The 21,951-nt window shown below is 37.4% G+C and overlaps 1 protein-coding gene across 6 annotated transcripts in view; it reads right to left on the minus strand.

Moving 5' to 3' along the window:
• The window catches only part of HDAC9 (histone deacetylase 9), a 1,141,821-nt gene that overhangs the window by 294,590 nt on the left and 825,280 nt on the right, over positions 1 to 21,951 (minus strand). For all 6 annotated transcript variants that reach the window (XM_060196121.1, XM_060196126.1, XM_060196123.1 and 3 more), the window contains one exon: positions 21,239 to 21,288. In XM_060196121.1, the coding sequence (XP_060052104.1) occupies positions 21,239 to 21,288 (50 nt within the window). The remainder of the gene's footprint in view (positions 1 to 21,238; positions 21,289 to 21,951) is intronic.

Genomic DNA, 21,951 nt, shown 5'->3' on the forward strand with positions numbered 1-21,951 from the left:
TTTCTTCAATAGATGGTGCTGCGAAAACTGGGTTGTAACATGCAGAAGAATGATACTGAACAACTTTATCTCACCAGAAACAAAAATCAACTCCAAATGGATCAAAGACCTGGATGTCAGACCAGAAACAATCAAATACTTAGAGGACAACATTGGTAAAACAGTTTCCCACCTACACCTCAAGGACATCTTTGATGAATCAAACCCAATTGCAAGGAAGACTAAGGCAGAAACAAACCAATGGGACTACATCAAATTGAAAAGCTTCTGCACATCCAAAGAAACTGTTAAACAAACAAAGAGACCCCTCACAGAATGGGAGAGTATCTTCACATGCCAGACATCAGACAAGAAACTAATCACCAAAATATATAAAGAGCTCAGCAAACTTAGCACCAAAACAGCAAATGACCCTATCCAAAAATGGGCAGAGGATATGAACAAAACATTCACCTCAGAGGAGATCCAAAAGGCTAACAAACATATGACAAACTGCTCTAGGTCACTGATTGTCAGAGAAATGCAAATTAAGACAACACTAAGATACCACCTCACTCCTGTAAGAATGGCATACATCAAAAAGGACAGCAGCAACAAATGCTGGAGAGGCTGTGGGGACAGAGAAACCCTTTTACATTGCTGGTGGGAATGTAAATTGGTCGAGCCTCTGTGGAGAGCTGTCTGAAAAACTCTCAGAAGGCTAGACATGGACCTTCCATACAATCCAGTAATTCCTCTCCTGGGTTTATACCCCAAGGACTCCATAACACCCAACCAAAAAGTGTGTGTACTCCTATGTTCATAGCAGCACAATTCATAATAGCTAAAACCTGGAAGCAACCCAGGTGCCCTACAACAGATGAGTGGCTGAGAAAGCTGTGTTATATATACACAATGGAATACTATACAGCTATCAAGAACAATGAACCCACCTTCTCTGACCCATCTTGGACAGAGATAGAAGGAATTATGTTAAGTGAGCTAAATCAGAAAGATAAAGATGAGCATGGGATGATCCCACTCATCAACATAAGTTGGCTAAGAAGACCTGAAAGGGAAACTAAAAGCAGGACCTGACCAAATTGTAAGTAGGGCACCAAAGTAAAAACCCTGTGGTGAGGGGTAGATATGCAGCTTCCTGTGACAGTGGGGGGTGGGAGTGTGTGGGAGGGATGGGTCACACTCTTTTGGTGGTGGGAATGGTGTTTATGTACACTCCTAGTAAAATGTAGTCATATAAATCACTAGTTAATTAGTATAAGAGGGGGTAAATTAATTGTACGTCTCAAAGTTTTTCAAAACATATACTGAACCTTTTCAACATATAGGCTGTGTAATTGATATGCAGACTCTCTAAAGCCTAGACCAAGTAGATCAGAAACAACCAATAGCACAGCTATATACAAGGTACTGGGTACTGTACAGCAAACCCTAACAAAAGGACTTTTCAAAGTTAACCCAATTACCAAATAATGTGATGATAACATTAACCGTCGATTGTCTTTTGAACCCTAAGACAGCAGGAAACTCACATATAGGGCATCTACTTCCCCCAGTCCTGGAACCATTGGATAAGGCCCACTTTCCCGTATGCCTCTCCCTATCCGTATCAAATAATATTGCATCTGCCGATCACAACCTAACCAAAACAATGATTGTCACCTCAACATGCTTCACTTCAGACTATGTCCAGAGACTTCACGTGTGGAATGACAACCCTTCAACTTCATTACTCCGGTGAGACCTTTCCTTTCATAGTATACTCTAATTTCATCTCAGGTGGTTCAATTGCTAACAAAGTCCCATAACCTAGATATACACCAATTTCTGTGAGAGAGAGCATATGTTCACACGTATCCGTAAACTACTGCAAAATATTTACCTGAAAGCAGAAGTACACTAGAGTTTGCAGTGAGTACCCCCCTAACACTTCCTCTCCACTCTTCCAAGCTTTGGATCCATAATTGCTCAACCATTTGTTTGGCTTAGTATGTTAACTCTCTTTTCAGTCACCAGGTTCCAGATGTCATCAGGATGCCGGCCAGGCTTCCCTGGACTGAAGACTCCACCAATGTGTCCTGGAGCTCCGCTTCCCCAGAGACCCACCCTACTAGGGAAAGAGAGAGGCAGACTAGGAGTCTGGACCGACCAGTCAACTCCCATGTTCAGCGGGGAAGCAATTACAGAAGCCAGACCTTCTACCTTCTGCAACCCACAATGACCCTGGGTCCATGTTCCCAGACGGATAGAGACTGGGAATGCTATCAGGGGAGGGGGTGGGAAATGGAGATTGGGTGGTGGCAATTGTGTGGAATTGTACCCCTCCTACCCTATGGTTTTGTTAATTAATCCTTTCTTAAATAAAAAATAAATAATAATATATTTTTAAAAAAAGAAAGATAAAGATGAGTATGGGATGATCCCACTCATCAACAGAAGTTGAGTAAGAAGTTCTGAAAGGGAAACTAAAAGCAGGACCTGACCAAATTGTAAGTAGGGCGCCAAAGTAAAAACCCTGTGGTGAGGGGTAGACATGCAGCTTCCTGGGACAGTGGGGGGTGGGAGTGGGTGGGAGGGATGGGTCACAGTCTTTTGGTGGTGGGAATGGTGTTTATGTACACTCCTGGTAAAATGTAGTCATATAAATCACTAGTTAATTAGTATAAGAGGGGGTAAATTAATTGTATGTCTCGAAATTTTTCAAAACACAAACTGAATCTTTTTAATATATAGGCTGTGTAATTGATATGCAGACTCTCTCAAAAGCCTAGGCCAAGTAGATCAGAAGCAACCAATAGCACAGCTATATACAAGGTACTGGGTACTGTACAGTAAACCCTAACAAAAGGACTTTTCAAAGTTAACCCAATTACCAAATAATGTGATGATAACATTAACTATCGATTGTCTTTTTAACTCTAAGACAGCAGGAACCTCACATCTCCACTATAGAGCCTCTACTTCCCCCAGTCCTGGAACCTTTGGATAGGGCCCACTTTCCCATATGCCTCTCCCAATCCATATCAAATAATATTGCATCTGCCGATCACAACCTAACTAACCCAACGATTGCCACCTCAACATGCTTCACCTCAGACTGTGTCTAGAGACTTCACGTGTGGAATGACAACCCTTCAGCTTCATTACTCGTGTGAGACCTTTCCTTTCATGGTATTCTCTAATTCCATCCCAGGTGGTTCACTTTCTAACAAATTCCCAAAACCTAGATATACACCAGTTTCTGTGAGAGAGAGCATATGTTCACACATATCCATAAACAACTGCAAAATATATACCTGAAAGCAAAAGTACACTAGAGTTTGCAGTGAGTATCCCCCTAACATTTCCTCTCCACTATTACAAGCTTTGGGTCCATGATTGCTCAACAATTTGTTTGGCTTTGTATGTTAATTCTCTTTTCAGTCACCAGGTTCCAGATGTCATCAGGATGCTGGCCAGGCTTCCCTGGACTGAAGACCCCACCAATGTGTCCTGGAGCTCCGCTTCCCCAGAGAAACACCCTACTAGGGAAAGAGAGAGGCAGACTGGGAGTCTGGACCGACCAGTCAACTCCCATGTTCAGCGGGGAAGCAATTACAGAAGCCAGACCTTCTACCTTCTGCAACCCACAAGGACCCTGGGTCCATGCTCCCAGAGGGATAGAGAATGGGAAAGCCATCAGGGGAGGGGGTGGGATATGGAGATTGGGTGGTGGAAATTGTGTGGAGTTGTACCCCTCCTACTCTATGGTTTTGTTAATTTATCCTTTCTTAAATTATAAAAAAAAATGCTACTCAGCTATTCAAAATGGTGAATTTACCTTCTCCATTTCATCTTGGATGGAGCTTGAAGAAATCATGTTAATTGAAATAAGTCAGAAAGGACTCTAGGCTGGGTGTGGAGAGGTGAGTACAGGGCTTGGGAAATGATGACAGAGGATCTAGTAGGGGTTGTATTGTTTTGTGGAAAACTGAGAAATGTTATGCATGTACAAACTATTGTATTTACTGTTGACTGTAAGACACTAATCTCCCAATAAAGAAATTTTGAAAAATATATGAAAAGAGAATTTGTGAGTGATGACTTGGTGTTTATTTCCTCTGTTATTAAATAAACATTTCACTAAAAAATAGAAATAAAAAATTATGAGAAAATCAGCAGCTGACCTCAGCTCCAAATTGTTGGGAGATGAGAAACAGTGATGTGGATTGGGTGGTTCGGGGGTTGCCATGGAAAACTAAGTCTCCAGAAATAGCACAAGATTTCAGGAATGTTATGAGGAAAATAAAGATGAAAAGTCTTATCAGGGAAAAAAGACTAAGCACTTTCCTAAAAGGACTGCATACAGTAAGCTGATTTTGAAGAATCAGAATTTTTTAAAAATTTAATTGTAATTTTTTAAGGTTTTAAAATTATATTTACTTTCATGAAAGAAGTATATATTTCAAAAAATATCTTTAAAACATATTTTATTTATTACTCATTTTAATGTGTGTGTTTGTGTGTGTGTGTGTGTGTGTGTGTGTGTGTGTGTGTGTGAGAGAGAGAGAGAGAGAGAGAGAGAGAGGGATACACATACAGAAAAAGACTAGAGCCCTGATTAGCAATGACTTATGCTGAAGTTTGAGAATGAGCCTGGGACATATAAACCTCAGGCATAAAAGTCTTTTGAAAAACCAATGTTATCTCATCAGCCCTCAAAGAATATTCTAATGAGGTTTTTGGAATCAGCTAATTAAATAAATTTTGCTAAGATTTATGTGAATATCTTATTTTAAAGGCATTAAAACTATAACATCTAAAAATCTGTAAAATATTTAAAATGTTGAATTTTACATGCTGTATCTAGGGTAGTTGGGATTTTTCTGAGTGTTTTTGTTTTGTTTCTGAGTAACCTGTTTAACATTAACAATGGGAGAGTCGCTCTTGCTGATTTCTACAGATAATTTTATTTGTCAAGATTGAGATGGTTAATGGGGACCTGACATTAGTGAAACTGGTTGAGAACACAGTTATCATTCAAGACCCTGCTTCCCTTTTGTGGGGGTACAACACTTCATGAGCACTGAAGCAGATTTGCAGATATGTTTCTCTCTCCCTCTCTATCTACCCTGGCCATCTCAATTTCTCTCTGTCCTATCAAATAAAATTTAAAAAAATAAATTTTTATTTAAAATTTAAAATGATTTAAAAATTAAAATTAACAAGGGAAAAATAGCCACAAAGAGAGTGGATTCATAGTGCTGGGGCTCAGTGCCTGCCCTAGGATTCCACTGCTCCTAGCAGCCTTTTTTTTTTTTATTGTTGCTGTTATTGTTTTTGGCTAGGACAGAAAGAAACTGAGATAGAAGGATGAGATAGAGAGTGAGAGAGAAAGATAGACACCTGCAGAACTGCTCTACCACTTATGAAGTACCCCTCTCCTCCTGCATATGGGGAGCCAGGAGATGGAACCAGGATCCTTGCTCTGGTCCCTGAGCTTTACACTATTTGAGCTTAACCCAGTGCATTACCATTCCACCCCTTGATATTGTTCTTTTTATTAATTTATCCAAATAATCCTGTGAAAAGAAAAGAATCAATACTAATACATGCACACATACATACACCTGGTACATATTATTAGGAGACTAATGATGTAGAAAATAAATTACCATACAAGCACAACTTATCTCTATGTGACAAGTGTCTGTACCTGCACTACCCCCACCATCAACTTAAATCCTAATGACCTAGAAATTTATCTCTGTACTTTATTGCTTACTCCAGGACTTACCACATGAACACAGACAGCAAAATAAAACCAGGCATTACGTACAGAAAATAATCCATGCCTCCAAGTGAGTCAACTGTCCATTGAAACATCTTTCATTGATTAATAGACATTGCCATGTAATCTGTAGAATAAATTAGCAGTAACAAGAGCAGTCTTCACTCTTAAATGCCTTCTTAGATATGTAGCAAATACATTATTTTTCCTTTTTGTTCAAGTTGTTTTCTGGTTTTGTTTGTTTATTTTTTACTGACAATGAAGAACAGTTTACAAGTTTGTAGTTACAGGGTATTGTTCTATACTACACCCACAACTAAAGTTCTGTAGCCCAGTCCTCCAAGCCACCATAATTCTCAAAAAAGTCTTAAAGATAGTTTGTATGCTTGTTTGTTTTATGCAAATTAATTTTTCAGTACTCTAGATTCCAGATATGAGTGAAAACATTCAGTAGTTGTCTTTTGCCTCTTATTTTGCTAAATACAGTTACAGCCATTTCTATTCATTTTATATCAGAATACACAGAGGCAGATAGAATTTTCTAGGTTTCAAGAGAATTGGTGACTATCTTAGATAAGTAGAGTCCACAAATATGGACAAAATCCACAAAGAAAGAATATTGAAAGACTCACATATGGATGTGTTCAGATATAGAGTCTGAAGAGTGGTCATGTCATGTGGTCAAGTAATATCTAAGACTGGACTGGTAATGAAGATGAAACATAAGGTATGTGAAGGAGGATTCTGTGTATAATTTACCAGTCATAAGTACTGATGATAATTAACTTTTAGAATCTACAGCTGGGGATACAGAAAGTGACACACTGGATAGAGTACATACATTACTTTGCTGGGGTCTTGGGTTCAAGACTCCAGTCAATCCCCATCTGCAGGTAGGGAAGCTTAATGAGTAGCGAAGCAATGCTGCATATCTCTCTCTCTCTCTTTCTCTGTCTGTCTGTCTGTCTCTGTCTCTATCAGAAGGAAAAAGGAAAAAAAAATGGGGCCACAGGAAATAGTTGAGCTCTCAAGCAGGCTCTGAGGCCCAGTGGTAACTCTGGTGACAAAAATAAATTTAATTAAAAAAAGATAAACACATGCACACAGATAAAAATTTATAGTTGGTTAATGAAAAAAGCTATGTGCTGAATGGCTCTTGACCTGTGAGTCTAAAATTTCTGCTATCTGGCCTGTTTTATCTACATAAAATTTTAAAATCCTAAGATAAGAAAGGCAAAAGTGTATATCAACTAACTAATTAGGTTGAATCCTTTAGTGTAATAATCACAGGTTAGCTCAAGGATATTCTTTAAAGTGGGGAGGGGATAAAGTAACCGCATTATCTCTTTCTCAATGGGGTAGATCAACACAGTATTTTATTGATAGTTTCTGCCCAAGAAGAGGTTTGTAAACAGATTCTACAGAATTCATCTTTGAGCAGTCTCCCAAACATTGTCTCATTCTTTCTGGTGGTGGTTTTAGCAAGAATATTAATAAAATTTATTGTAAAATAAGTACTTGTAAATACAAATTTCTAAACTTTATTCTATTGACTTTAGAGACATTGACTACTGACACTTCCATTCACAGACAGCTTAAACTTAAGTGTATTAATTACTTGAAGTGCTATGAAAAGTTAAGATAACACCACCTTATTTACAGGATTATCCTTAGCATTAAATTAATGAATGCATGTAATGTTCCTAATACAATACAGCACAGTGATAAAAGTAACAAGCTCTCAGTACAAGTGAATTAACTAAGAAAAAATAAAATTCCAGTCTGAGTTAAAACATTCCTTTCCATTCTGCAGCACATCAAAAACAAAAGTCATCTGTGATAATGCTGAAGCCAGAAACTACCTCCAGTCAAAAAGCTACATATGGATCTAGTTCAACTGGAGTTTCCTGAATGAATGTGGGTCTTTTCTAAGCACATCCAGCACAGTGCAATCACTGGCACCTAAAACCAAGCAAAAGCTGCACATGATAGAAATTAAGCTACCTGTACTGAGAGTAGATGTGAAAAAATTTCAAGGGGTAAAAGAATGACTTATAATAAAAGGAATTTATCCACAATCTCCTTTGAATAATCTAAACACAGCATTTTGATTCCCTTCAGAAATAGTCCCAGAGTTAAACAAGAATACTACCGTGTCCATTAAGAGAACAAGTTTCATATGCTGGGTGCCTAGTTAATGTGTTGCACAGTTCTTCCTCATATGCCTTGGATATTTCTCCCTTAAAGTTAGGAATCAAAACTTCTTACGCAATATTAAGCAGTTTAGTAAGTTTCTTATTTATGTTGCTGGTGGTGGTAGGATTATGTCTGATGATTGATTTAAGTTTAAGTAATGATTAGCTACTGATACCCATAGAAACCTCCTGAGAGACACCAAACTCCACAAGAAAACAGAGGTCTTTTTCTTATCATTACTGTATTATTTTTTTGATACTCTGTTATAAAATTATGTTTAACTATAAAACAATTAAATGTCTTTTCATCTTCTGTATGTTGTAGGGTAAACTGTATTTTTAAATAAGTAATTTATTATTGGCTCAGACATTTCTTTTTTAAATTTATTTTCCCTTTTTTGTTGCCCCTTTTTATTGTTGTAGGTGTTGTTATTGTTGGATAAGACAGAGAGAAATGGAGAGAGGAGGGGAAGACAGAGAGGGGGAGAGAAAGACACCTGCAGACCTCCTTCACCGCCTGTGAAGCCACTCCCCTGCAGATGAGGAGCCGGGGCTCTAACCGAGATCCTTATGCCAGTCCTTGCGCTTCGCACCACACGCGCTTAACCCACTGTGCTACCGCTCAACTCCCGGCTCAGACATTTCTGTATGCAGCACTTTTGATCTAGTAATTCAGAAATTATATATTAAATCATTGGAATCATTTTAGTTTAATTTATTTTTATGTTATTTTAGTTTGTCACTTCTAGGTATCTTTTTTTCCTGACATAACACTCAATTTCATGAAGTGTACCCCCTACTGCCCTAGAGCTTTGTTATCATGATCTACCATCCTTATAGAACTTCATACTCTGTAACTATTTACCCTAAACAGATAGATAATCCACATATACACATGACCATCTAAGTTGTAATCATCCAGATCCCCAATAACAAGCCAATAGAAGACAGTCATCTTATTTCTCAAGAATATGATTTATTTAATTTAAATGTGTTTAAAATTTGGATGAAGTATTACCACATAGTGAGGCCATATTTGGTAAAGTATGTTTCATTAATTTCCTCTGTTTCACAGGTAAAGAACCAGGGGTCTGGAAAAATTTAATGGCTTGCCTATTCATGACCATCCAGGATCTCTGCAGCATTGGTTGTCTGTGAGCTAAGCAGAATCTTGGGCTCCATTCAATTCTGTTGAATCTAACGGTGGAATTTAGAATCAGAGCAACCTTTTGAAGTAGTAACAGTGTGGAAATTTGTATTTGAATGATTGACTTGCTAAATCAAGATTCTTTGCCCATGTACTTCATCACAAGGGTTTTGGAAATTAAGGCTTCCTACCCCATCACGAATCTCCCCAATGCACCATGACTGTGCTAGTACAAAACCAGTTGAGTAGACAGATTTACCCTTGACAATATTTTCAAAATCAATTATCAAGAAAGACCCATTATTTTATACCAGGATGTCACTGACAACCTACATTCTTACATTTGATTCTCACGATAATGCAATGAGAGATACATGGTTATCCTTATTTTATAGATTAAGAAACTGATACTGATAATTAAATAACTATACTAGTTTTTTTCTTCTTCTCTTTCTTCTTCTTCTTCTCCTTCTCCTCTTCCTCCTCTTCCTCCTCCTCCTCCCTTGCTCCTCCTCCTCCTCCCCCCCCCTTCTTTTTTTTTTGCCTCCAGGGTTTTCACTGGGGCTTGGGTGCCTGCACTATAAATCCACTGCTCCAGTATTTTGTTTGTTTGTTTGTTTGTTTGCTCTGTTTTTTTTTTTTTTTTTTTTTGGATAGGACCAAGGAGAGAAATTGAGAGGGGAGGGGAAGATATACAGGGAGAGAAAAAAAAAAAGATGCCTGAAGACCTGATTAACTGCTTGTAAAATGACCCCCACTGCAGGTGGAGATCTGGGGGCTCGAACCGGGATCTTAGCATGGGTCCTTGTACTTGGTTTTATCTACACTTAACCCTGACCTCCTGGTTTCTCTGGTTCTAGAACTGGATAGAATAACATGACCTCTAAAATAAAATCTCTCAGAAATAGTTCTATAGGTAACAACAATTAAAACCTTTTATGAGCCCTCTACTACTCTGGAAAACTATCACATTTTTCTTCTTATAGAATAACTATAGATGTCATATTTCTGGGACAAGAACCTAAGATTACTTTCTGTTGTATTCGTCAATTAGTTCTGCAGCTATAACAATGGATATTTTCCTTCTCCCATGTGATACAACATGCCAATTCTATGAATGTATATATTCATTTTATATTAGATGTTCCGCTGAAACCATGAGACCTTTGAAATGAGCTGGGATGGATTTATGATGACAATGGGTGGGTGAACTCACATGCTTTCTCTCTTTTGTTCAACTCTGTGAGGAACAAATGAATGACAACCTTTTCCCCTAGGGACACTTATAGGTTATAATGCTTACACCTTTGCTTCTTTAGTCATGGTGAGATGAAAAAGAAACAGAACAGCTATAGGGAGGACCTTCAGATTCCAAGTAAAACCATAGATATGATGAATGAAGACTGTGACTGATATTCCATCTGGAAAGAAGGCGTGAACTATTAATGCAGCAGCTGGAGGAGACAGGGGCATGCCATGTATATTTGTGCCCTCCTACCAGCCTCCTCCCAGTATGATTCCCTGCATGTGCATTTTCTAGTCACTGTTCATCTCCAGAAAAATATCCCATTGTCATTTGCATGAATAAATAGAGAAACGTATTATTGCAACCAAGTGCTACATTTTAAAATTCTAAGAATTTTACTTAAAATACTGGTGGAAGCAAAGATTCGACAAGTAATATGTGTATTTTTTTTTTTTTGTGAGTTACATGGCAATTCAGGGAATTTGAGAGTCCCTATTGTTATTTATACTTTAATCACCTGCTGGTCAATTGTGCTGAGATAACATTAAAAAGATAAGTAGTACCATTTCAGTACTTTCTTGTGGCTTCTTCCTTTAATCTGAAGCACATACTGTGTAAAGTTTAGTGTGTAATATGTTAACCCTTTTAATCACTAGGCAGAACATGTTGGAGTCCTGTTGCTAGCAACTCAACACAATAAAATTAGCTCTGAGTTGGTGTGTGAAATGAAATTCTCTCTAACATATCAGACTAGTTTGGTTCAAGGATAGACATTTTTTAATGTTTATTTATTTATTCCCCTTTGTTGCCCTTGTTGTTCTATTGTTGTACTTATTGTTGTTATTGATGTCATCATTGTTGGATAGGACAGAGAGAAATGGAGAGAAGAGGGGAAGACAGAGGGGGGAGAGAAAGATAGACACCTGCAGACCTGCTTTACCACCTGTGAAGTGACTCCTCTGCAGGTGGAGAGCTGGTCATTGTGCTTCCTGCCACATGCGCTTAACTCGCTGAGCTACCACCCGACTCACAAAGACAGATATGTTTGAATGTTCTAGTTATGGATGAAATTTTGTATAGAACCATATAACTTTTTACCCAAATCAGTGATGTATTAGTGTGTTGTTTTACTACTTCATAGGAATTTTTCAACGAAAAGAATGTTCTTGGCAAGAGGAACAATCGTGCTTTATTAGGGTTAGGTCTAGTCTCACTTGGGAAAGACATACTGAGAGACATATGAGATTGAAGTAATAGAGAATTGTTGGTTTTTAATACCATGTTTAAAAGATTGGGAATCAAGAGATGTCTACTACTAGAGGGCCAGGCGGTAGCACCCCTGGTTAAGTGCACGTTACCATGCCCAAGGACCCAGGTTCAAGTTTCCACTCACCACCTACAAGGGGGAAGCTTCAAGACTTGTGAAGCAAGTACTGTTGGTGTCTCTCTTGTCTGTCGCCTTCTTTACCTCCCCCTTTAATTTCTCTCTGTCCTATCAAAGAAAAATAAAAATAATAAAGGTCTAGGGAGTTTGGCGGTAGCACAGTGGGTTAAGCACACATGGCACAAAGCACAAGGACCAGTTATGATCCCAGTTCAAACCCCTGGCTCCCCACCTACAGGGGAGTCCCTTCACAGGTGGTGAAGCAGGTCTGCATGTGTGTCTGTCTCTCTTCCCCTCTATCTCTCCCTTCTCTCTCAATTTCTCTCTGTCTCTATCCAATAACATATAAAAAAAAAGGAAAGGAAAGGAAAGGAAAGGAAAGGAAAGGAAAGGAAAGGAAAGGAAAGGAAAGGAAAGGAAAGGAAAGGAAAGGAAAGGAAAAGAAAGGTCTCTAGGAGCAGTAGATTTATCCTGAAGGCATTGAACCCCAGTGATGACCCTGGTGGAAAAAGAAAGAAAGAAAGAAAGAAAGAAAGAAAGAAAGAAAGAAAGAAAGAAAGAAAGAAAGAAAGAAAGAAGAAAGAAAGAAATAGATATACTGCTAATTAATTGTGTGCTTTGAATGAGTTCCTCTCCAGTTTGAGCCTCAGTTTTCCTTTTACATATGGTAGTAAGTCTCGCTTTCATTTTCATTATATTTCAAATTGAGCAAGAGTCCAAGTACTGTATTTAATCAGCAGTTGCATAATTTATCTAGGAAGCTATATTCAAATTACCTCCCTAGAGACTTACAACCTCAGAGCACACAATGTTGCTAAGAGTGTTTTTATTATAATTTTTTTAAATTTGTGGTTCACAAGATTACAGAATACAAGGGGTGTATCTCCCAATGCAGTCACCACTTCACCTATCAATAACCACTCTAGTACTCATAAAGTCTTAAGAGAGACAGTTTGTGAAACTACCTGGTAGATTTGGAGTTATCCAGACATCTTTTAGCCCAGGAACAACTAGTGAGTCCGAGATCTCTGACTATTAAATAGCTGTACCCTTATTCTTGAATTCCATCAGATGTCCAAGTTTAGATCTTAAGAGAGAACTCAGGATCTCAGGGTGTTTCTGCAACTCCAGCTTGTGGAACCCACATTACTGCACTTCATCTACAAGTTTTTCCTTTTTTTTTTTTTTTTTTTTTAAGGAGGCAGGAAATCCATGTGTTCTTGATAGAGATAGAACAAAGCTATCCGCCTAGCCTACCCTCCACCCCACCCCAGCAGCTGTCCACATCTTTATGTGCAAAAAAAAAAAAAAAAAAAGATAATGGCAACAAATAAATCTGAGTAATCTTCACAAATTCCCATATTCTCCCTGAACTTTCAATGTATTGAGTCCTAACTAAGGATCGTATTATTCCTTATATTCCTCTTTAAATTAATGCTAAGACTGCAGGTGTCTTTCTTTGTCCCTTTCCATGTTCTCCTCCCCTCTCAATTTCTCTTTATCCTATCAAATAGAAAGAAAAAAAGAAAGAGAAAGAAAGAAGAGAGACAGTGTGTGTGTGTGTGTGTGTGTGTGTGTGTGTGTGTGTGTGTGTGTGAGAGAGAGAGAGAGAGAGAGAGAGGGGGAGAGGATTAAAGGAAATATAAATAATTATTATTTTTAATGGCTACCTGGAATGGTAGATTAATGGTGCAGGTACCAAGCTCAAGCCATAAGCCTGAAAGAAAAAAATAAATGTGCAATCCAACAGGTAGCAACATATAAGTCTCAAGAACTCTGTTGTAGTCCTGTTTATTTTAAATAAGGGAATTAAAATAAACTTTCAAAATGCATCCAGTTAGACTTACTCATGTTATAAAAGCAACCCAAAGAATTTAATAGCAGATGGATGCTACACCTAAGTAAATTTAGGAAGATAAGGTTTTTCATTTCTAATTTTCCTTTCCTATAGTGGACATTAGAGTCTGAAAGAGTCTTTGCTATCTTTGCACTTTTGTAATATACACAGAGTAATGGATATATTTATCTCTGTGGGAGTATTATCTACTTCCTTGTAACTCTTATACTAAATTAGCATAATCGATGAAAGACTGGAACCTTTCTTTGTATGTAGAAGGAATTCCTGGGCATGCACTATACTTTGTAGTATAGTTTCCAAGAAATCTGGAGCAACGTGACCTTTTTCTTTTTTTTTTCCATAGAATCTGTAAAATTTGAATTTTGAAAAAAAATTCCCAATTTCATTAAGACAGCTTATCAGTTCTACTTTTTCCAGGTCTCCTGGGGGGAGGGAGGTAGTCCTGAAAGTTGTATTTGCATCAAGTTTAAAACTAATGAAAATCTAAATACAATAATTAAGAATGGGGGTGAGGGGATGAGAGATTCAAAATAAGGGTGGATCCTTTTATAATGCTAGAGGGAAGAGGATTGTGATGCAACTCTGATAGCAGCTAAGAGGGAAATGAAGCACTGATTGCAACTCAGGTTTAAACTAAGCAGTAATACTTGGGAAATCAACAGCATCCTGGCTACTTCATGTGAGAAACACATACCATCCCCACTGCTTTCTGTGACTAATAAGAGATGTGTGCTGCCCAGGATAAGTGAGTCGGAGTAACTCACATTGTATGTGCTTATGGTAAAAGGAAAGGACTCCTGAGTCACTTTCAAACAACCAGTGGTATTAAAATTCTGGCATAAACATTTCTTTTCTTTCTTTCATTTTTAAATTTTATTTTCCTTTTGAGAGAAAAAGAAATTCCCAGTAATCAACAACAGCTTAGTAAGATTGCCAAAAACATGGTGTCACTGCCACCTGTTGTCCAACCATCTCCTTTCTATCCCTCAGCCCCATTCCTGTCTGTCTCCCTCACCCACATATCTTACCCTCTTCCTCTCCCTCTCCCTTTCCCTCTCCTCCCACTCCTTTTTTCTCCCTTTCCCTATCTCTTCCCATTACATTCACAGACACACTAATTCATAAATATTCTTGAAGGTTTAGCATGTGGCAAAGAAACACCAGTTATTTCCCTATGTTTTAGAAAGTCTCCTCTTTATTCTCATAGCAGACCCTTTAAACAAATTACCCCAATGAATAGGCTATGAACAAGTGAGAAAAGTGGTCTCCTTTATGTCCATCTTTACATTACTGCACCTTGTCTGATCATTAACAGCCAAACTTATTTGTTACCTTTTTTCCTATCATTTATTTCTCATATGATGGTGCATATTATGCTTTCTGAAATACTGATTTTTTTTAAAGAAGGTCCCATTAAGCAGTGAGAGAAAATTACATTAATCATACTTTACTGTTACTTTAAATTAAATTGTATATATGTTCATAAACTTGGTAATAAAAATAAATGCAACAGAGGTCAGAGAATTTTTTAAGAAATTTGCCCGTTTTTATTTTTGCTTCCAGGGTTTTCACTGGGGCTCAGCGCCTGCACTGCGAATCCACTGCTCTCGGAGGCTATTTTTTTTCCCTTTTTGTTGCCCTTGTTTTTGTTGTTATTGTTATGGTTGTTATTATTATTGTTGTTATTGATATCCTTGTTGTTGGATAGGATAGAAGAACAGAGAGAAATCAGAGAGAAGGGGAAGACAGAGAGAGGGAAAGAAAGACACCTGCAGACAAGCTTCACCGCCTGTGAAGCGGCAGGGAACCGGGGGCTTGAACCTGGATCCTTACTCCAGTCCGAGCACTTTATGCCATGTGCGCTTAACCCGGTGCCCTACCGCCAGAACGCCCCTCCCCCAGTTTTCCTTCCTTCCTTCCTTCCTTCCTTCCTTCCTTCCTTCCTTCCTTCTTTCCTTCCTTCTTTCCTTCCTTCCTTCTTTCTTTCCTTCCTTCCTTCCTTCCATCCTTCCTTCCTTCCTTCTTTCCTTCTTTCCTCCCTTCCTTTCTTTCTGTCGTTCTTTCTCTTTCTCTTTCTTTCTTTTCTTTTTCTTTTTTTTTCCTTCTTCTCTTTTTACCAGAGCAGCTCTAGCTTATGGTAGTGCATTGAACCTTGGGGTTTCAGGCATGAGAGTCTCTTTGCACAACCATTATGCTATCTTCCCCTAACCTGAATTTTTTATTTTGTAATAATATTGAGGAAAATTTGGAAGACCAGTGTGATGACATAAATGAGAAAATACAAAGTATATATTGTGTGAAACAATGGTATTTTCCCTATGTATGAAAAATGTATGTATTACAGTACCTACATTTTAAAATAAGGCTTAATAAAATAAATGTTATTTCATACAAAACTGTATTGTGAAGTGAGCATAGTTAGTATATAACTGAGATGCCTACTTAAAACAAACAAAAAACTCAGAAAAATTCAAATGAGTCTTAAGTTGCCTCTCCACAATCACCTAATCTTTTATCCCATCTCCTTTTACTAATCACAAAAATGGCATCCATAACACTCAGTGTGACAGATTTATGCATAAACAAAATAGAATGTGGACAGAATAAAGTTTGGAATGAAAAACTGACCTCTTGTTCAGACTTGATTTGCTGCTGAATAAGGTGCTTTGATTAAACCTCAGAATCATGTTTTTGATCCTGACCACTTAAGCAGGCAGAAACTGTGGCCATCCTCTGTACTGTCTCATTTCTCCCAGGGAATTGTTTTGCTTCTTCCACAGTAACTCCTTCTCCAACCAAGGTTCTGACACTGCCCATTGACCACGTTTATTCTCTTTTGCCACTAAAAACTTGTCTGCTGTAGGATAAAAGTAGAATTCTCTGCTGTCTGCAGGGTTTTCCCCAGGGAATAGAGCATGAAACCCAAACTTATATATAAAATCATATCCTGTTTGCAAACATCATATTCCCTTTGCTTCTCACTAATCTGGTCCTGTAAACCTCAGCACAGCTTGAGAGCCCATTCCTCATCTAAACAAATGCCATAAGCCCCTTTATACTTTTACAACCATGTCAAAAAATAATATAGCCTGCCAATAGTGATGTGATTGGAGTTGCCTCCTCAGAGCCATAAAAGAAGTGCAGAGTCTGTTATCAATTTCTCTAAGTGTATCAGGGGAATTATGGGTCGATTCAGTTCCAAGTTATAAATGACAACTCAAAAGCCGCAGAAGCGTTTGAAGCTGGGAGTTGATGACGACATTATCATAAAAGCCTGCTCGTCCTTGCTTTTGTGGTTTTTTTTTTTTTTTTTTTTTTTTTGTGGCCTATCAAGAGTAGAGAAAAAAAATCAGACTGAGAAATGACTTCAAGATTTCTTCACACAGCAGTAGATCAGATGGCCAGGAAAATGATTACTATTTTTAGTGATATACCCTGAGGAGTGAACATTAAAGTAGTCCTGCACTGACTTTTGTTTGCTGAGACCCTTGATTATCTGTTTTACTGTAGAATAACCAAGTCCTGGGATCTGGCAAGATGGTCTTTTCAATTAGTGAGTTTTCTTATAGTATAATCACACAGTTATCACATGAGTCATGCCATAGCAACTAAACAATGAGAATCAAGCACAGTAGAAGTTGGAAACATTCAAATTGTTGCTCTGAATGCAGTTTCAGAGAGCACAATTTAGGGCTTGTTATATACCATTCACCCATTGACTATTTAGCCAACACCATGAAATTATCACTTCCATCTAACAAGAAGTGGAGATTGTCTGTTTTAATAATATTTCAGGTAATTTGCCCTAAAGTCCACTAAGCCACCAGTATTTAGTAGGTAATACCAAGAGGTAAATAGTAAAAAGGCATGTAGTTTAAATAACTTGAGTTTTCTCTAATGGCTGGAAAACTTTAACTATTTGGGGATTTTAAAGTTATCTTAGATGATTTGATAATAAATTCATTTTAAAATAAGGTATATATTATTATTATTTAAGTAGAAGCAAAGAGGCAGAGGGAGAATGGGAAAGATCACAGAATTGAAGCTACCTTCAGTGTGCCAGGAATAAACATGAGTTGTGCACACGGCAAAGCTGTGCACTATTCGTGAGCTATTTTGCTGGCCCAAGGTCCATTTTAGATAATTTGAAGCAGAATGTGTTAAGATAAAGGCAATTCCAGTGACTTTCAGTATTTCTAAGGTGTCCCAGTGTAGCTAGATTGGGTTACCCAAGGCTCATTTGTCCACTTAATATGTCTAGGACTGTCCTGGACATTTCAAATAAAGAGGACTCAAATTTTCTTTTTGTATTTATATCAAAGCCAAAAAAAATTAGGGATCAAGATGGTTCCAGATTGTGTAAAAATAATTTGGGGTAGGGAGATAGCATAATGGTTATGTTAACAGACTCTAATGCATGAAGCTCCAAGGTCCTAAGTTGATTTTCCCCCACATAACCATATGCTAGATCTGAGCTTTCTTCTGGTAACATAACAACAACAACAACAACAATAACAATAATTTGATTTAGGATAGTGAGATAGTTTGTGGGGTAAGGTCATGTGCCTTATCATGACCTCAGTTCAGGTTAGATCTCCAGATCTCCAGCATTACATGGATTTGCCACATTGCACCCGAGAAAGCTCTGGTCCTATGGTATTTTCTCCCTTTCTTCTCTCTCTGTTTATCTGAATGCAGAAAAAAAATGTGTTTCAGAAGCTATGAAATTATGTATGCTCAAAGCTTTGACTCTGGAAAAAATATTCCTGAAAAATACACACAAAAAAAACATAGAATCTAACTCTTGTAGTTTTTATTTATTTATTTTTAGCCAGAGCACCTCAGACAATTAGTGCTGCTGGGAATTGGACCTGGACCTGTCATATGTAAGTCATATGCATTACGGCTACAACACCTTATGCCCAATCTAATTTTCTAAAACCTCAACAAAAACAAGCTTTTTGAGCATATACGTAAGTGCATTCCTAGGCACAAAAACACACCTGCACATATACACATGAACAAATACACATAAACTTGGGCATACAGAAATAGCAACAGAATAACTATAGATCAGTTTGATGGAGACACTGATTCTCAGGGGCCAGGCGGTGGGTGGTGGTACACTGGGTTAAGTGCACATAGTATGAAGTGCACTTAACAGGTGACGGGGGTCCAACAGGTGACGGGGGTCGCTTCACAATTGCTGAAGCAGGTCTACAGATGTCTCTCTGTCTCTCTCTCCCTCTCTGTCTCCTCCTCATCTCTCAGTTTCTCTCTGTCCTAAAAATAAATAAATAAATAAATATATGTATTTAAAATTTTAAAAAAGAGATATTGACTCTCCAGTATTGATGGAGTTAAATTAATCCAGTCTTCCTCCTTAAGCCTCTGTTTGCCCAAACTAGATTCACTCACCGCCTCTGCTGCCACCACCAAGTGTAGGTCAACAATTAGAGATGTCTTTAAGAAGTTATTCTATCACATTCACTGTAATTGATGTTAGACATGAAAGGCTAATGACTACTCAGTACCTGAGTACATCTGTTTATTTGAATAGTGCAGACTAAAGACTAAGAAATTACCTCTGGGATTAAGCTGTTGAGTACAGAAACTATGTTTAAAGGACAGTGAGTTATGGGTACAACCCAGGTCAGAATTGGGTGGTGGGTCCTAAGGAACTGTTCTCATTTCATCACTGTGTCATGAATTAAATGTACTTGTAAATGAGTGGGAGTGGGGTGTGACTACTGCTCTTTTAACAGCTTCGATTTTCTTCCCATCAATACACTCACTACTTAGTCACTAGCTTTGTTTTGATCTTTGCCCCATTTGAAGGTAACTAGCCATTTTTTTAAAGTGGACACATGGGATATCAGAAAACAAGAACAAAATCCAGGGAGATTCATTTTGAAAGTCAGATTCGCTAGTCTCTCATTTCCAGAAAGAATTTGTAAACTCCTGACTTTATAAGACGAATGCTGAAAATGAGCAAGAAATAATGTAGAGTGATGATTGTCCTAGTCTGGTGGTCAAAAAGTGAATTTCACAGGTAAGTTGGCACAAAGGAGACATGCTAAATAAATCACATTTCAAGAAGGCTCCTGGGAGTTCACCTGGCCTGCTGAAGTTGAAACATTTTGAAGAACCTTAAAAGTTCTTATAGGCACATGGTGCAAAGTGCAAGGACTGGCATTGGGATCCTGGTTCGAGCCCCTGGCACCCCAAACAATGACAACATGAATAATAGCAATAATAACTACAACAACCATAAAAAACAAGGGCAACAAAAGGGAAAATAAGTAAATATAAAAAAAATTAAAAAGTAAAAGTTCTTATGGAAATCTTCCATGTAGACATGCCTGACAACCTCATACTTTTAGCCTTTCATCTTTTATCATGCTTATCATATTATCAAGAAGAATAAGTTCACCTCTAGGGATCTTCAGTATCTCATACATAAAATGATCCTCACTCCCTAGCAAATATTTGTTGCATTTGCAATCCTTATTTCTCAAGGTAGAGTTACAGGTGAAAAAACAAACAGGAAATTAGTTTTCATAAGTCTAGCTTAATTAGAATGATAATATTATGAAAAAATAAATGAAATCTCTCACAATAAAATTTAATTATGGAAAACTATAGCCTAGCGCATAACACACATAGGACTAATTGTGATCTTGCCCTTCATATCCAAAAAATATAATTGACCTAAATTTATAGTCCTTAGAAATATGATGTAAAATTACACTCTTATGACATGATTTAGCACTTAGTCATACAAGATGATGGCTTATTACTGGTAAGGGTTAACTTTAAACAGATTGAAGGTTATAGGGTATGTTCTAATCATCAAAAATACATAAACATTTTTCTTCATATATTGCAGAATCAGAACAAATTTGTCCTTGAAATATAGGGTGAATATCCTTTGTAAAAAAATTCGTTAATTATAGAAGACAAAATGATCACAGAGACTTTCAAAGAAAGTCTTTCACAGTGCTAAGCCCCAATATGAAGTTTATGTCATTTTCATAAAAAATACAATGTATGTGCACTCTCAGTGTGACTCTACTGAAAACTGATTCTGCTGCAAAACTTGAGTCAAATTCTCTTACATTACCTTTGCTAGAGCTGGATAAAATTTTATCAAAACTGGTTTCATGAACATGGAACCTGTGAAAGCACACACAACTATGTATTTAGTTTAATTTGCCATTGTCTCCATTTTGAAATTTATTGACAAGGTCATCCACAATTTCATTTAATATTGCCACTATAAATTTTGCAAGTAGATTTAAAGTTTAAGATTTTTTTTGCCTCTAGGGTTATCACTAAGGTTCCATACCAGCACTACAAATCCACTGCTTCTGGAGGCTAGCCATTTTGTTTCCGTTTTATTGAATAGAACAGAGAGAAATTCAGAGAGAATTTGAGAAAGAGTGACACCTGCAGATCTGTTTTGCCTTTGTGAAGCATCCCTCCTTGCAGTGGGGACCCAGGGGCTCACACCCAGATCAGTTCAAGATAAAATTTACTGAGCAATATTCTTAAGCAAAGCTGAAAAGACAAATAAAAATAGATTTATGAAAGTTTATATTATTTAAAAAGAAAATCAGTATACAAATTTATACTCACTCCAACTCCACCACAGGGTAATGAAGAAAAAAACTTTTGAGAGCCATCACCTATGAGGTAAAAAGACATGAAAAAATTTATAAATTAAGAGAATGATAATAATTTTAATATGTCTGATACTTATTAACACTTACTGTTACTTGATATTTGCCATTTGATAAAGACAAATTAACCAGGAAAAAAAACAGGAAGTTAATCAAATTTTAGACTGCTAAAAACTTAAAATGATATAAATATTCTTGCTTCTATGATCTATTCTTGTTTGAGTGAACATATACCCATAAAATTTGAGTTTTCTTATTCTACCTATTGCATATTGTAGTATCTTTGTTGTTACTTGTTGTAAATAAATTGGCTATTCTTTGAGTACATCCTTCTAATGAGATATTTTCAGTCAAAAGGTTTAGGAAATAAATTGCCATTTTAGATGTTTTAAATACTAAAATATCTACTTAAAAATACATACTTAGGGGTTCCCAGAAGATGGTGGACTGAGAAGCTGCTAGTGGCTTGAGCTCTGACCACATCTTCTGGAAACGGTAGGATTTTCTGCCTTTAGTAGGCCAGTCAATAAGGGGTCCTAGCAGTGACACCAAGGGGTCCTAGCGGTGACTTAATTTGGGTTAAGAAATAGAGTAGAAAAAAAGGGGAAAAATTTTTTTTTTCCATTTAATTATAAAGCGCACCTCCTCCCCCTCCCCCCCTCATAACCA

Source organism: Erinaceus europaeus, chromosome 8 (genome assembly GCF_950295315.1).
Source record: "Erinaceus europaeus chromosome 8, mEriEur2.1, whole genome shotgun sequence".
In the NCBI taxonomy this organism is placed as follows: Eukaryota; Metazoa; Chordata; class Mammalia; order Eulipotyphla; family Erinaceidae; genus Erinaceus; species Erinaceus europaeus.